The sequence below is a fragment of the Schistocerca serialis genome, chromosome 3, assembly GCF_023864345.2.
Source record: "Schistocerca serialis cubense isolate TAMUIC-IGC-003099 chromosome 3, iqSchSeri2.2, whole genome shotgun sequence".
NCBI classification, from domain to species: domain Eukaryota; kingdom Metazoa; phylum Arthropoda; class Insecta; order Orthoptera; family Acrididae; genus Schistocerca; species Schistocerca serialis.
The window spans coordinates 1007997732-1008015266 of record NC_064640.1 but is presented as its reverse complement, the minus strand read 5'-3'; the positions used below and the strand labels follow the sequence as shown (position 1 = coordinate 1008015266).

The window sequence follows — 17535 nt, the reverse complement described above, 5'->3', positions numbered from 1 at the left end:
ACAATTCCGCAGGACAGCTCGTGGGTGCGTTGTGATCAGAACAGTTTATGCTTGAGTGTTTCCTCGAGCTGCAGCGGCCACCGGCGAGACGCCACCTGCCACCTGAAATCGGGCGCCACCCAGGTGAATGCAGCGTGGTGCTGTCAGTATATGTATAAGCTGTCATTTTCGAATTTGAACTTCTAGTTATCATCTTGCAGTTAAGCATTGGAGATCATATACTTGAAAATCATGAACTGCGGTTAAGCATTGTAAAATGGGTCGCAAGTGGAGAAAGGTCATCTGCAACACAATATTTACTTTTTGTATAATAGAGGGGTGAATGCAGAGAAGGCAGCTCAAAAGACTTGAACTGTGTGTAGCACGAGTGCTTTTGGGAAAAATACAACAAGAAAAGATATTCTTGTTTCAACAAAGGTCGTTCTGACATGAATGATTTTCCACATTAAGGAAGTCTTGACTACCGATATAAGTGATGGATTACCATTCATTTAACCATCATGCGACATTTGCATTCAACAGGCAAGGTTCAGAAGTCTGGTGTAGGAGTACTGCATGTCCTAATTAAACACAACAAAAATCAACAGAGTGATTACTATTGCAGTTTTGCTTGAACATCGTCAGTTCGCTCATTGAGCATTCCTGTGCAAGACTGTTACTGGTGACTAGTTATGCCTTTGTCGTTAACTTCCTAAGAAGAAATGAAAGGCTGAGCCCTATTAAAAGACCTAAACTCTAGCAAAGAGTAGTGTGAACATAATATTTTCCATCTGATAGCTCCAAAAGTGTGTTTCGCACTACGTATTCTTCCCTCAAGGATGTGTCCATCACAGCTGGAATTTGTTGCCTACAATTGAGACACCTTTCGGTTGCAGAATAAGAAAACTGACCGACAAAACTACATCATGTGTGCTACTGCATGATAACACACTCTGTTGATTTGAGAAACAAAACTATCCAGGAAATTGATAGGGAAGTCATCTCTCAGGCACTTGTTCCCCTGATCGCGTACTCATAAAATTTTACCTTTCCTGCTCTTGATCGATCAGCCGCCAAGGCAACTCATTTCTAGACGAAAATGCTCTTCAAACTACACTGGTTTAATGACATTGTTAGAACCTGTAGGTTGCTACAGGCATAGAAGTTTTAAACTACTTTAGCATTGTCAGAGTGTTTTAGATATTGTAAAAGAATACACGTTTGTTGATTAATTTCTTTTTGATAATTACTATTGCGTTCAATAAACTAATGGAAAAAGCAATTAAAATATTCACTATACTAATACAAATTAAATTCAACTTACTATAGAAACATCACAACGGCAGTCTATCTTCTATCTTAATGAAGCATTAAGTGTGTGTAAGATGATTGTGCCTATTTTAACACGAATTAGTAGGATATTACCAACTTTCGAAGTGAAAAACTTCCAGACTGCAGGAAATGTGCACTGATCCAACCACTCCATGAAAAAGGTCACAAATCTGATGTGAATAACTACAGAGGAATTTCCCTCCTTACAGTTCCTCATACAATCATCTCCACATGCCTCTTACAACATGCACAAGAACAAGTCAAAACCCTAATTGTTTGGCGCCGAACAAATTTTCTACCTGAAATCCACACTGAAAATAATGTGGTGCTGTGCAGATGAAAAAAGTAGTTTTTCACAATTATCAGATGACAGATGGAGTTTATCAGATTCCACTAATTATGACTGCATTATTAATTGTTGGTTCACAGGCACTTTTCTGCCATTTATTGTAACTATTTTTTGAGTGTTAGAGCTGGAAGAATAGAAACATCAGGTCTTCGCCATATGGAATATTCGAATTCACCGTAAGTCTTCACGTTTCGAGCAATGGCAGAATATCCGTCAGAAAAGCTGACAAGAAGCAGCCAGGTCACGTCTGTCTTCTGGCGAGTGTGTCGATGACAATGATCTCAATAACAATATTGTATACCAAAGATACATTGCCACATCAGCCACTGGAGAAGCTCCAAAATTGTGAATTGCGTCTGCTGAATACGCTTTTGAGGTTTTGGTCCGAATAGGACAGTGTTTTCGTTCGCCTTTCGAGACTCGCTGAATGCGAGGTTTTTAATTTCTTGTAGCAGAGCTACAAGCAGACAGGTAGGAACTCAATAAGGGAATTTTAAGACAACGCTTGAGCAAAATTTGTCTTACTACTTTCAGTATCCCTTAGTGTCAGAGCAAGAATCGTATGGTACTGCAAAATTCATAATGCCACTTTTGTTTTCTGCTGACATATTTTTTGTTGTTGTGAATACATAATTTTATCTATGAACTGTGACATTTTCATAATACTTGAGTATGATACAAGACATGAAGTAAATACAGACCTTCTCGAAGTCGAAAGTTGGTAATGTCCTACTAATTCATGTTAAAATAGGCACAATTGTCTTATCGACACTTAATGCTTTATTAAGATAGACTGCCGTTGTGACGTTTCTATAGAAAGTTGAATTTAATTTGTATTAATACAATGAATATTTTGTGTGTTTTCCATTAGTTTATTGAACACAATCCTCCTCAGGGGACACTGCCTTAATGTAGCACTGTCCGTGTGAGCGAGGATCTGGAAGGCTATGCCGATGGTAGCTTAGCTACCAGAAAGGTCACCCAAGCTCTGGTACCGAGCACCGCGGGTTTTGAATGCACACCAGACGGCATGGACCTCGATTACCATTAGAGGTATCTCCAGCCGTCGTGCCATAAGCCGTAGCTGCGTGCGCGCTCCTGGCCCGCGTATAATGTGAGGGCGCCATAGTGGAGCACGTGGTCCCAGTGGCCAATAGCAACGTACTCTAACAGGTATTTAAGTGCCTGCCTCTTGCTCAGCAGGCAGTCTGATATTCGGGTTAGTCTATTGACATCTCGCCTACACACAGTGTTTACTTGGTTTCCGTGTATGAGTGGATGTTGTGGATTCGTGAGGTTTCGCTTGTGACCCTGTTGTTATTTGCTTGTGGTTGTTCGTTAGGTCTTGTTCAGTTGTCCATTGTTGTTCGTGTCTGTTCCTCCCCGTTTGTTTTGTTTGTTCGTGGGCTGCTCCTGTTTGGTTCCACCACGCTTTCGTTCTCGGCAACCCCGCGACCGTTCTGGTCGTGGTTACAACACAAGCCGGACAGGCCAAAGGGGAGGAGCCAGACAAAGTGTGTCCCACAATGGCCTATCACTCCCCCTTTCCTATCCCAAACCTGTCCTCACCATTTCCTTTTCCTGTCATTTACTGTTATATGTATAAGACCTCAACAGCAGCGACAGTGGAGAAAGAGTCTTCCGGAATGGGAAGCTGGCGGAAGAGGTACCTTTCCTCTTTGGATACAAAAAGAGTACAAGTAGCGACTGTACCCGAGGGGTGGCTACGGACAGCATCTGACTCGTAGTGAGCGGCTGATTTTTTATGTCTAAGACTGTTCATGTAGATAAATCAGTAAAGTCATGTTTATCAATCAATAATGCTATGAAGTTTTATCTCTGTGGCTACATGCCTGGCTGCAGATTAACAGGCCCTGGGTTCAATCCCAGGTCATTCCTAGTTTGTTTGGTTTTTTTTTTTTCTTCGTTTCTGGCAATGATTGTCAATGTGTAAAATGCTGAGTTGCACCATGGTTTGGAGTCCACATTAAATTATATGCCCCATACACTGAGGTAACTAAAGTCATGGGATAGTGATATGCACATACAGAGATGCTGGTTGTATCACATGCATGAGGTACAAAATGTTGGTGCATCTGTGCATCTGTGGAGCTTCCATTTGGACTCGGGTGATCATGGCTGCACGACTGCAATTAACAACCTTTGAACACAGAATGCTAGTTGGAGCTATACACATGGCACATCCCATTTCAGAAATCATTAGGGAATTCAGTATTCAGAGATCCATAGCATCAGGAGAGCTGAGAATATCAAATCGAGCGGTTATAGGCGCTACAGTCTGGAACCGCACGACCGCTATGGTCGCAGGTTCGAATCCTGCCTTGGGCATGGATGTGTGTGATGTCATTAGGTTAGGTAGGTTTAAGTAGTTCTACGTTCTGGGGGACTGATGACCTCAGATGTTAAATCCCATAGTGCTCCGAGCCATTTTGAGCCAATATTAAATTTCAGGCATTACCTCTCACCACGGATGACGCAGTGGCCGATGGGCTGCACTTCATGACTAAAAGCTGTGGCGTTTGCACAGAGTTGAGTGCTAACAGCCAAGCAACACTGCATGAAATAACCACAGAAATCAATGTGGGTTGTACGATGAAGTGCGGCAAAATTTGGCATTAACGGGCTATGGCAGCAGTCAACAGATGCAAGTGCCTTTGCTAACAGCATGACATTGCCTGCAGCCCCTCTCCTGGGCTTGTTACCATATTGGTTGGACTCTTATAGATGACTGGAAAACTGTGGGCTGGTCAGATGAGTCCCAAAACTGGCTCTGAGCACTATGGGACTTAACATATGAGATCATTAGTCCCCTAGAACTTAGAACTACTTACACCTAATGAACCTAAGGACATCACACACATCCGTGTCCAAGGCAGGATTCAAACCTGTGACTGTAGCGGTTGTGCAGTTCCAGACTGAAGTGCCTAGAACCGCTTGGCCACTGCGGCTGGCGATGAGTCCCAATTTTGGCTAGTAAGTACTGTTGGTAGCGTTTGAGTGTGGCACAGACCCCACGAAGCTACAGACCCAGGTTGTCAGCGAGGCACAGTGCAAGCTGATGGTGGCTCTGTCTACACGGAATGGACTTGGTCCTCTGGTCCACCTGAACCAGTTATTGACAGGAAATGGTTGTTTGGCTACTTGGAGACCATTTGCAGCCATTCATGGACTGAATGTTCCCAAACAATGATGCACCATGTCACTGGACCACAATTGTTTGCAACTGGTTTGAAGAACATTCTGGACAATTCAAGTGAATGATTTGGCCGTCCAGATCACCCCTGACATCAATCCCATTGAACACTTATGGGACATAATCGAGAGATCAGTCTGTGTACAAAATCCTGCACCAGCAACATTTTCACAATTGTGGTTAAGCTATAGAGGCAGCGTGGCTCAACTTTTCTGCAGGGGACTTCCATTGTCTTGTTGAGTCCATGCCACATTGAGTTGCAGCGCTATGCTGGGCAAAAGGATGTCACACATGATATTAGGAGGTATCCAATGACTTTTGTCACCTTAAGTGTACATTTGTATAGGTAAGTCTACTCAAAAAGTCAAGGGCATACCTCCTACAGAGCACTATGCATAGTAAATCACTGTCGGGTTCAAATTAACCTTCAGAGTCGACAACAGCTCTAGCTAAGCAGACAGTGCAAATGTATACCTGTGCCACTGTATTGATATGTTCTTTAGCACTGAATAACAATGGCTTTAAAATCTACTAAGATTCTTCCATATGTGAAGGCATCTAAATCCGTGGCCAACAACCTGTAATATGTATGAATGCTTTGTGATCAGCAAACTGCTGAAACTCCACGAGAAGCATCACCAAGGTTCGCTCCACTTTATGTCCAATTGGTTGACCCACCTAATGGCTACAACAAGCTATTGACCAACGTATTCTCTATGGTATGGGGTATAAAGATATTGACAACACTACATTTTGAAATCAAACTGCAGAATACACCACTTGCTGTTTTATTGGGGTTCTGAGCCACTGATGGGCAGTGTTCAGAGTTGAAAACTTTTAAGGTAGCGAATTATATTGTTCCTTTTTGTTTACTTTACAGATGTCTACTTAAATGTTTTTCAGCTCTAGAGAATTTTTTCTGTTTATTTTCTTCCATCTTTACAACATGAAATCTTCAGTAATGTTGATAATTGATTTAGTGGTGTTGCTGAGCATGTCTCATGGTAATGTAATGCAATACAACCTCTTTCAGGTGATAAGTTTACTGTTATCCAACATAGTTAAGGAAGAACCTAGTTCACAAATTCACTATTGCCAAATGTGATACCCAGTCAGCTATGTTTATCCAATCTGCCTGTAATTAATCTCCCAGTCCACAGGAAAACATTTACTTGCTTTGAAGCAGCTGTTGGCCTTGTAACTGGGTTGCGTAGGACATACTGGACAATGTGGTCAGTATGCTAATGATTGTGTACAATGAACAAATGCAAAAATATTGGCATACTTGAAGCACTGAGACTTCATAGTGCATATAACAAAGGAAATGCTAATACATAACTAATTCCAATCACAAAGCATATTCAAATACATTTATTATTATTATTATTTTCCTCCTCTGTTGAATTTTCAAGTTGGCAAGTTAAAATTTCGCCTGGAAAAAATCTGCAGAAATAAGTTTCCAAGTCCCAAAACTGCAAATCTGTAATCACTTGAATGAGGCTGTACACAAATGAAAGACCAAATTAGATGTATGTAAATGCAGTACAAGTGATCCAACTTCTAAATTTAGGATTGATTCTCTCTCTCTCTCTCTCTCTCTCTCTCTCTCTCTCTCACACACACACACACACACACACACCACTTGTAAGTAAAAAATTGACTATCAGTATGTTTCAAATTTGAGTTTATTCACATTGGTGAGTTGCATGTGTTTATGGCAGTTTTGTTACAATATGTTCACACCTGGTACAATTATTTAAAAATAAATTGCCAAATCACAGTGTGATTTGGATTCCATGACTAACAACCCTCCATGTTTCTTGTCAAAAATTGGACTTTAGCTGGAGGACACTATAATGTCTTTAACAGGACCACGATGATTAAAACGCACATTTACATTTTCAGGGATAGCTTTACAGACAGGCACATTAATCTGACAGCAGTGGCTGGTTCCCAATAAATGTTTTATATCAACTAACAGCTTTTTATTATATGTAAAATTGCTTTACAAATTGAAGAGTGTAAGATTTTTTAAATTTGAAATCAATAAATTAATGCACAATATAAATATTTTTAAAGATAATTGGAAGCCGTGATTTTATTCATTTGGTCTTATAGTCTAATTTCTTAAGAGTTTATTTTATTTTTACTGGTTTAAATTCAAAATGTTCGGCTTGTAATAAAATGCATGTAGCACCACTATAATTCCATACACGTGCAGGAAAAGTCAACAGATTTCAACTGATAAATCCTGTTTTAAAACAGGTTGTGTATTTGAATGAGAATTGTTTTCTTTCATAAAGATATACATCCTGTTTAACTAGTAATAGTTGTCACCAGGCTTTCAGAGACCACAATAATCAAAGAGGATTGAAATGTGAATTTGTGACAACTGAAATACAGTAATTGAGTACATTAAATATTTTACATGATATGTAACTTATCTAGTTATTTTAAGGAATGGTTAAGCATGATGGCTGCCTACATTACTTAGTGCACAGCTCTTTTTTATGTTGTTAGTATTCTACAATAGTTGTCTATTTGAACATACATTTGAAATAACACCATACATTTTCTTAGATAATAATTGGTGTTTCCAAGAGGAGGTCACTTGCTGATTCTATATACACTTTTTTCGGCTATATAAATGTAGTTATGTCCTAAAAGTCTCTATGATTATATTCCTGGCTAAAAGTCTAATTGCAGCCAAGTTCTGGTGCTATGTTTAAGACATCTCACTTAAACGTGTATTTTGACCTGTTATGTATCCAAAATTCATTCACTGCTCATTGCCTTGTCCTACACATGTAACATTGGAACTAACAACCAAATTCAACAGTTTTAACTGTTCTTCAGAGGCAACAATGTGTTAACAGCTCCAAGTTTCATTTTACTACATATATGATTTGTAGAAGTCCCATTTTTATGTATGGACAAAATGATTTAAATGTCAGTTAATGACAATAGTGACTCTGCAGTGTAATAAATGGATATCTGACCATACAAGTATGGGTTGACGTATGTCATTAGTATCTGTACTTTTTAATAAACAAGTAAGTGTAAATGAGAATAGTTTTGATGTCTGATTTAATTTACTATGTAGTAGTATACTTACTAAAATAGATATTTTTCAACTTAGTTGTACACAATGCAATGTCAGCAGAAGTTATGTTTAAATCATTAGATCCTTATAGTAAACGCAAGGTGAGAAAAAGTAATGGAAGAATATCTTACCATTTAGCTTGTATTTGGAATAAAGTGTAATTTCAGTAGCATAGAGTTTTGAATGAACATAACTTCAGTATTTTATAAAATGTTTTCTGTGAATTAAACCTTTAAGTACCATAAGGCATTGTCATACAATGTTTTTTTTTAAGTACAACTACATTCATCACTTATTTTAGATTACAGGAAATGATTTCCCTTATATGTTATTTTGAGATTCTTGTGCCACATGATACTTTCTCTTAAGTCATTTGCCAGTGACTAATACAGCAAACTTTGTTTATGGCATTAGTGTAATCTATTAATTTTATATTTGTTACAAATATTCTATAGTATTCTATATATGCAATATATAGCTTTTATTATAAACATAAATCAAACCTCAGCATGCATTATGATTCACATTTTAAAACACAACAACAATTCACTGACTTCTCAATGAAAAATATTTATCACAAAACAGACACATTCTGTTCACATGCGGCAAATACAATCGGGTGGTCGCCTATTGCTCTCTCTGTGGAGTCGGCGAGTGGTACTGTCTCCAAACTGTATTCCTGAGCCAATTCTTTCTGGATCCACTTCCCCTGAAAAAGTGTTAATTCAATATGCTATCTGCCAAAATACACACACACACACACACACACACACACACACACAAAAGTTATCTGTTCATTCTTCTGAGTCTGTAGTACTTTCATTAATTGAACTTAAGCAGTGGTACAAGGATTCACATACATCCTGAAGGTAGACCTACACCTGGGCATACGTGAAGATATTTCACACACACACACACACACACAAAAGTTATCTGTTCATTCTTCTGAGTCTGTAGTACTTTCATTAATTGAACTTAAGCAGTGGTACAAGGATTCACATACCTCCTGAAGGTAGACCTACACCTGGGCATACGTGAAGATATTTCAATGGGTATGACAAACTTAAAATAAGCAATATACATATTCATTTAATTATGCACTGAATATACATTCCCCTTTTCATGATTTAAAAATGATTAATATATTGCTGTGGATTAAGTCATTACTGCAATTAACATACAGTTAAGCTGATGCATCACTGGGGGTACAAAGCTGAGTATGAAAGTGGTATGTGAAGAAGAAAGAAATACTGACATTTTTCCAACTGTCTGCATTCTGTTTCACTGAAAAGGTGTGAGGATGTCAATTAAAAATAATTTGAATCTAGTCTTTAAACACTTACTCAGCCACCTATTTGTGTAGAAGGTAAATATATTGTGCAGAAAATTATATTACTTTTTGTTTGCATACAAATCATACCTGTGGTGTCACCGCCAGACACCACACTTGCTAGGTGGTAGCCTTTTTAATCGGCCGCGGTCCGGTAGTATACGTCGGACCCGCGTGTCGCCACTGTCAGTGATCGCAGACCGAGCACCACCACATGGCAGGTCTAGAGAGATGTACTAGCACTCGCCCCAGTTGTACAGCCGACTTTGCTAGCGACGCCACACTGACAAATACGCTCTCATTTGCCGAGACGATAGTTAGCATAGCCTTCAGCTAAGTCAATTGCTACGACCTAGCAAGGCGCCATCACCAAGTTATATTGAGATGATAATACTGTATCAACAAGACCAATGTTCACCAATTATGGATTAAAGTTAAGTATTCCAGAAGCTACGTACTTTTCTTTATAGCATTCATTACGTATCCTGTTTCAGACCTCACGCCAGCCTGCGTGAGTTTAAGCGCGTGCCTTTCGGCTTCCTCTCATTGTGTCTAGGCTGTCTTGCCTAGACACAACAATACCCATGCACACAAACCTGTTTACATTTGACAGCCTTTGAAAAAATAGCAGGTCTAGTATTTCACAGACATGAAGTATTATTCACATTCACACATTGGTGCTCAAGTCTCACAGTTAAGGCTATCTTGAGCCATCACTGTAAACAGTCTGCAACCACATTTGCACCCCTCTGGACAGCTGGGAGCAACAATTGAAGTCTCCTGCTCTCCAACACATTCAATTCGAAGTTGAAATATTTGATTGTTTTACCACCGTCAAATCATTGTTGACTACAGCACTCGTTGTCTCCTGTCCTCACTGTTGTTGTTCTGATATTTGCTTTTTACTGAGTGCCAATAAGTAGCTTTTAGTTCGGTTCTTCATCCACACTCATGAATAGGCATTTACTTAAAATACCAAACTTAAGTGTCTGGATCAGAATGCCTGAATACCCAGTAGTATGGGACTGGAAAAATCGTATGACTGGATAATAAGTGGTTGGTTGCGGACCAAACTACTAGGTCATCAGTCCCTCCATCGTTGGACAGACTAGTCTATGTGACAGTACATTAGAGATGGTTGGTTGGTTTAAAAGAGGGGACAGGGACCAAACTACGCAGTCATCGGTCGCTTGTTCCTAATAAAACAATGCCACAAGTGTGAGAATAAAACAGGTGAGACATAGAACAAAATGGAAAGAAAGAAAGAAAGAAAGAAACGAACACTGAAAGGAACAAAACAGGACAAGTAAACAACATAGAGATGCAAGAAACAGAAGAGAGTAAAACAAGAAAGCAGATTACAGTGGCTGGCCAACCACAGAAATAAGAAGGAAAAGCCAGCCACTCTGCAACACATTAAAACCTCCGCCCTAAAACCTATAGAGTGGAGGACAGAGGGACAAAGGACATGCGTTAAAACTCTGATCAAATGATAAAACCCACCCTCACAGATGGAATGTAAAACCACATCAGATGATGAGGTGTTGTCTGCTAAAATCAATGATAACGAGTCTGGCAACCGAAGGTGAAGTCTCAGGGCAGCCAAAGAAGGACAGAGCAGAAGAATATGGGCCAGTCAACAGGGTGCCACACCGACACTGAGGTGGGTCTTCACGGCGCAGGAGGTCCCTGTGATAGGCCCTCATCGAGGACTTCCACACATTTGTGGTCCCATTAATGGCTCTTAAGTTTGTTGTACATAATGATATTTTGTCATTCCATTTCCCAAAGCTGAAAAACCTTGCAGTGTAATAATGAACGCAGGTCAGTTGCAGGGATGCCCATCTCCAGAAGTGGTTTCCATGTAGCCTGTTTGGCCAGGCTGTCAGCAAGTTCATTTCCTGGGATTCCGACGTGACCAGAGGTCCAGACGAATATCACCAAACTCATGGATGGACGCTACACCACAGGGTGACAAGGGTAGCACTGGTCGATAGTTTTCAGGCTGCTCAAGGAGTCAGTACATAAAAGAAGACTCCCCAGGGCATGAACAGAGATACTGAAGTGCACACGAAATGGCTACATACACTGCAGCCATCTGGTAAGGAATGCTGTTCAATGTGGCCGCCGTCAATGTAGGCAAAGTCTACACGACCATCAGTCATTGAGCCATCAGTGTAAACCACTTCAGAGCCCCGGAAGACGTCAAGAATCAAGAGGAAGTAACAGCGGAGAGCCGCAGAGTTAACGGAGTCCTTATGGCCACTTGACAGGTCCAGACGAAGATGCGGCCAAGGCATACACCATGGAGACATACGTGAACAGATCGCAAGTACAGGTGGTGAAGTGAAGGACTCCAGTTTGGAGAGAAGGGACCGCACACAAACCGCAATCATTAGCCCCGACCTGGGCCACTGATGCGGTTTACTGGGTTTGAGCACCGGAATGATGGTGCTCTCCTGCCATTGCGATGGACTGTCGCAGGCAGGGAAAGGAGACAGTAATTCATATGCTCAGGAGAACTACGAATGTGTGCTGCGTAACTGGCGAGCAGTTGCACACGTCTGATCTGCAATGGAGGGACCCCAGCCTCCCCCAGTACGCTCGTCACCAGACTCGTACTAAAGCTCCTGTCACTAGTCGAACCCTGCAGTGGTGCACAGGGTCGAGTAAATGCAATGCTGAGGGCACTGCCGAACCATAAACCACACTCCCACAGTCAATTCGGGACTGGACAAGGGCTCTGTAGAGCCGCAGCAGCGTAGAGCAATCTGCACCCCAATTGTTGTTGCTCAGGCAATGGAGGGCATTGAGGTGCTGCTGGCACTTCTGCTTGAGCTGAAGAAGATGAAGCTAAGTCAACCAAGTGTCGAAAACCAGTCCTAAGGATCGATATGTCTCCACTACACTACAGTGAGTGGATCGTCATGAAGGTAAAGTTCTGGGTCCGGATGAATGGTACGCAGCCAACAGAAGTGCAAGACGTCTGCATACAGAGAAGGTGAGATGGATGGCCTGACAGCTGCTGCTACACCATTAATGGCCACTAAAAAATAGACAACACACTCAATACAGAGCCCTGCGGGACTCCATTCTCCTGGATATGGATGGAACAATGGGAGGCACCAACTTGGGCAGGGAAAGTACTGAGCAACAGGAAGTTTCGGATAAAAATTGGGAGTGGGCCCCAGAGACCCCAACTCATACAATGTGGCAAGGATATGATGTCGCCAGGTCGTGTCATATGCTTTTCATAAATCAAAAAAGACAGCAACCACGTGTTGGCATCTGGAAAAGGCTGTTCGGATGGCAGACTTGAGGGACACACGATTATCAGCGGTAGAGCGACCGTTTTTTTTTTTTTTTTTTTTTTTTTTTTTTTTTTTTTTTTTTTTTTTTTTTTTTTTAGGGCGCAAAACTTCTATGGTCATTAGCGCCCAGCCTGTGACGTAGAAAACAGGAAAAAAACGAAATTTAAAATCAGCAGCAATGGGAACAAAGTCATAAAATTTGAGAAACTAAAGGCAGAAGGAATGCTTAAAAATCCACTATAGAAAGGGGTTGGTTGTCCCCAAAAAAAGCTTCAAATGACGTCAAACTGTAGAACGCGGTCAGGTGAGCGCGTGTCATCTGCTAAAATCGACGATAGATCAGGCAATAGCTGTAGACGGGAGCGTAACGGATTAAAATAGGGGCATTCAATTAAAAGGTGTCTGACCGTCCACAGCTGAGAGCAGTGGGGACAGAGTGGGGGAGGATCACCGCTTAAAAGATGTCGATGACTAAAAAGACAGTGCCCTATCCGGAGTCTAGCTAAAATTACCTCCTCCCGACGACGCGTTCGGGAGGAAGAGGTCCAAGCGCAAGGAAGGGCTTTCACTTCCCGCAATTTATTATGGGGAAGTGTTGACCAATGCGCATGCCATAAATGAGCAACTTGGCGACATAAACCGCTCCGTAGATCGGTAAACGGAAGAGACTGAATAGCTGGCCGAGGAAGAGAGACTGCAGCCTTGGCCGCTATATCGGCCGCCTCATTCCCACAGATACGAGCGTGTCCCGGGAGCCAGAGGAATGCCACTGAGACGCCCCCCAGGTGGAGCAAGCGCAGACAGTCCTGAATCCGGTGGACCAGAGGGTGCACAGGGTAAAGAGCTTGGAGACTTAGGAGAGAGCTGAGAGAATCTGAGCAGATTACGTACTGTATCCGCTGATGGCGGCGGATGTAGTGGACAGTCTGGAGAACAGCGTAAAGCTCCGCAGTATAAACCGAACACTGGTCGGGAAGCCGAAAGTGATTTGGGGTGTCGCCAACAATATAGGCACTCCCTACACCTAACGATGTTTTCGAGCCGTCGGTGTAAATAAATGTGGCGTCCGTCATTTGTGCACATAGAGCAGCAAATGCCCGACGGTAAACAAGTGAAGGGGTACCATCCTTAGGAAATTGACATAGGTCTCTGAGCAAGTCGATCCGGGGACGGAGCCAAGGCGGTGCTGTACCCCAAGTTGTCAAGAAGGTTTTAGGAAAGCGGAAGGAAAGAGAATGGAGCAGTTGACGGAAGCGGACTCCCGGGGGTAGTAGGGAGGAGGAGCGGCCTGCATACCCGACATCAAAGGAGGCGTCGAAAAAAAGGTCATGGGCTGGATTAGCAGGCATGGAAGACAGATGGCTAGCATAACGACTCAAAAGGACTGCCCGCCGATTGGACAGCGGCGGTTCAGCAGTCTCAGCATAAAGGCTTTCCACAGGGCTGGTGTAAAAAGCTCCAGACACTAAACGTAATCCACGGTGGTGGATAGAGTCGAGACGCCGAAGAATAGACGGCCGAGCAGAGGAGTAGACTATGCTTCCATAATCCAATTTCGAGCGTACTAAGGCGCGATAGAGGCGGAGAAGGACCACTCGGTCCGCTCCCCAGGAGGTACCATTCAGGACACGAAGGGTGTTAACGGAACGCAGACAGCGAGCCGAAAGATAGGAAACGTGGGAGGACCAGCACAGTTTTCTGTCAAACATAAGACCCAAGAATTTAGCGACGACGGAAAACGGAAGGTTGACAGGACCTAGATGTAAGGAGGGCGGAAGAAACTCCTTACGTCGCCAAAAATTAACACAAACGGTCTTACTGGGTGAGAAACGGAAGCCAGTTTCGATGCTCCACGAGTGGAGACGATCGAGACATCCTTGAAGACGTCTTTCAAGAAGGCTGGTCCGTTGAGAGCTGTAGTAGATCGCAAAATCGTCCACAAAGAGGGAGCCCGAGACATCAGGAAGGAGACAATCCATAATTGGATTAATGGCGATGGCAAACAGTACAACACTCAGCACGGAGCTCTGGGGTACCCCGTTTTCTTGGGAGAAAGTACGGGAGAGAGTAGTGTTCACCCGCACCCTAAATGTGCGCTCTGCCATAAATTCGCGAAGAAAAAGGGGCAGCCGGCCTCGAAAGCCCCAAGAGAACAGTGTGCGGAGGATGCCTGTCCTCCAACAGGTATCGTATGCTCTCTCCAGATCAAAAAATATTGCTACCGTTTGGCGTTTCCGGAGAAAATTGTTCATGATATAAGTGGAGAGAGCAACAAGATGGTCAACGGCAGAACGATGCTTTCGGAATCCGCATTGGGCTGGTGTTAAAAGACTGCGGGATTCCAGCCACCAAGCTAAACAGTAATTCACCATACGCTCCAAAACCTTACAGACACTACTCGTGAGAGAAATGGGGCGATAGCTAGAGGGGAGATGTTTGTCCTTTCCAGGTTTCGGAACGGGAACGACAATAGCTTCCCGCCATCGCCTGGGAAAGGTACTGTCGGTCCAAATTCGATTATAAAGGCGAAGGAGGTAACGCAGGCTATGGGTTGATAAATGCAGCAACATTTGGACATGGATACCATCCGGTCCTGGGGCGGAGGAGCGAGAAGAAGAGAGGGCATGTCGGAGTTCCCGCATGGAGAAAACAGTATTGTAGCTTTCGTGATTTTGAGAGGAGAAAGCAAGATGTCGCACTTCCGCTGCACGTTTCTTCGGGAGAAACGCTGGCGGGTAATTTGAAGAGCTCGAAATCTCAGCAAAGTGCTGACCCAATGAGTTAGAAATTGCGACAGGGTCCACTAAGGTATCATGCGTGACAGTGAGCCCAGAGACCGGGGAGAAACTAGGCGCGCCTGAGAACCGTCGAAGCCGACTCCAAACTTCCGAGGAGGGAGTGAAGGTGTTAAATGAGCTAATAAAGAATTTCCAGCTTGCCTTCTTGCTATCGCGGATGACGCGACGGCATCACGCACGGAGCTGCTTGTATCGGATACAGTTGGCCAAAGTTGGATGGTGACGGAAAATGCGAAGAGCACGTCGCCGCTCACGTATTGCGTCACGGCATGCCTCGTTCCACCAAGGAACTGGGGGGCGCCGAGGCAATTCGGAGGTGCGTGGTATTGAACGTTCCGCAGCTGTGAGAATAACGTCGGTAACATGTGTGACCTCATCGTCGACGCTGGGAAAGCGACGGTCATCGAATGTCGCTAGAGACGAAAAAAGTGTCCAATCGGCTTGGGCAAACTTCCAGCGTCGCGAGCACATATATGCAGTCTAAGAACACATGGAAAGTGGTCACTCGAGTGTGTATCATCAAGGGCAAACCATTCGAAGCGCCGAGCTAGCGGAACAGTACCGACCGCAAGGTCCAAATGAGATAAATTTGCCGTGGAGGCAGACAAAAATGTGGGGGCCCCAGTGTTGAGGCAGACTAGATCCGCTTGGTGGAAGATGTCTAGCAATAGTGAGCCACGTGGAAAAGGATGTGGAGAGCCCCAAAGCGGGTGGTGGGCATTGAAGTCCCCAACCAGCAAATAGGGGGGGTGGAAGCTGATCAAGAAGATGAAGGAGATCAGCTCGTGCCATTGGTGTAGACGATGGAATGTATACCGTACAAAGAGAGAACATGCATCCAGAAAGGGAAAGACGGACGGCGACAGCTTGGAAGGAACTGTTTAAGGGGATTGGGTGATAATGGAGAGTATCATGGAGCAGAATCATGAGTCCTCCATGGGCTGGAGTGCCTTCAACAGAGGGGAGGTCATATCGGACGGACTGAAAATGAGGGAGAACAAAGCGGTCATGGGGACGCAGCTTTGTTTCCTGAAGACAGAAGATGACCGGCGAGTAGGATCGTAGGAGGATCGACAATTCATCCCGATTGGCGCGAATGCCGCGGATATTCCAGTGGATAATGGACATAGGGTGAACAGAAAATGGAGGAACGTGACCAAGGGTGCTGTCAACTCAACGACTGCTCAGAGCTTGCGACCGACAGCATGGAATGGCATTCAGTCGAAGGCAGAAGATCCTGATCCATAGGTTGGTTAGGAGCAGCTCCTGCCACCAACGATCGGCCAGTTGACCGGCCACCAGCAGTGCGCCTCGGCAACACAGAAGATGGCCGAGGGCGATTTCCGCCAGGTGGTGCTGTAGATGGGACACGCCTTGGCGGAGAAGGAGAGGAACTGGGTTTCTTCGTAGCCTTCTTGGAAGTATGATGTTTAGATGAAAGAGGAACCGATGGTTGTGAAGTTGCAGTACGTAAAAACTCTTCACGAGAATGCTCTTTTTTCGAAGACTTGGCGTCTGACTTTTGGGCTCGAGATTTAGCAGAACCCGACGAAGGGTGAGCCATAGAGTGGGCAGGCGAAAGTGGTGAGGTTGAACGGGCGATCTTTGCGCTGGCCGATCTGACGACCGTGGTACTAAATGTGAGGTCGCAAGTCTGCGTGGCCGCCTCCTTTGTTGGCCGAGGAGAAGCAAGGACAGTGCTGTATTTTCCTTTCTGAGGCACGGTGGGCTGTCGACTGGCGAGTAACTTTCGAGCAGCAAAGGTCGACACCTTTTCCTTCACTCTTATTTCCTGGATGAGCTTTTCGTCCTTAAAAACGGGGCAATCTCGAGACGAAGCAGCGTGGTCACCCATACAGTTGATGCAGCGAGGGGATGGAGGTGGACAAGCACCCTCATGGGCATCCTTGCCACACGTAACACATTTGGCCGGATTGGAACAGGACTGGCTGGTGTGATTGAACTACTGACATCGATAGCAACGCGTAGGGTTTGGGACATAAGGGCGAACGGAAATTATCTCATAGCCTGCTTTGATTTTTGATGGGAGTTGAACTTTGTCAAATGTCAAGAAGACAGTGCGGGTTGGAATGATGTTCGAGTCAACCCTTTTCATAAC

The 17535-nt window shown here is 43.7% G+C and overlaps 1 protein-coding gene across 1 annotated transcript in view; it reads right to left on the bottom strand.

Moving 5' to 3' along the window:
* Nucleotides 1-6541: 6541 nt before the first annotated feature.
* The window catches only part of LOC126471459 (ras-related protein Rab-4B), a 115869-nt gene continuing 104875 nt past the window's right edge, over nt 6542-17535 (bottom strand). Inside the window, exon 6 of the mRNA XM_050099651.1 lies at nt 6542-8686. Within this exon, the coding sequence (XP_049955608.1) occupies nt 8574-8686 (113 nt within the window). The 3' untranslated portion in view covers nt 6542-8573. The remainder of the gene's footprint in view (nt 8687-17535) is intronic.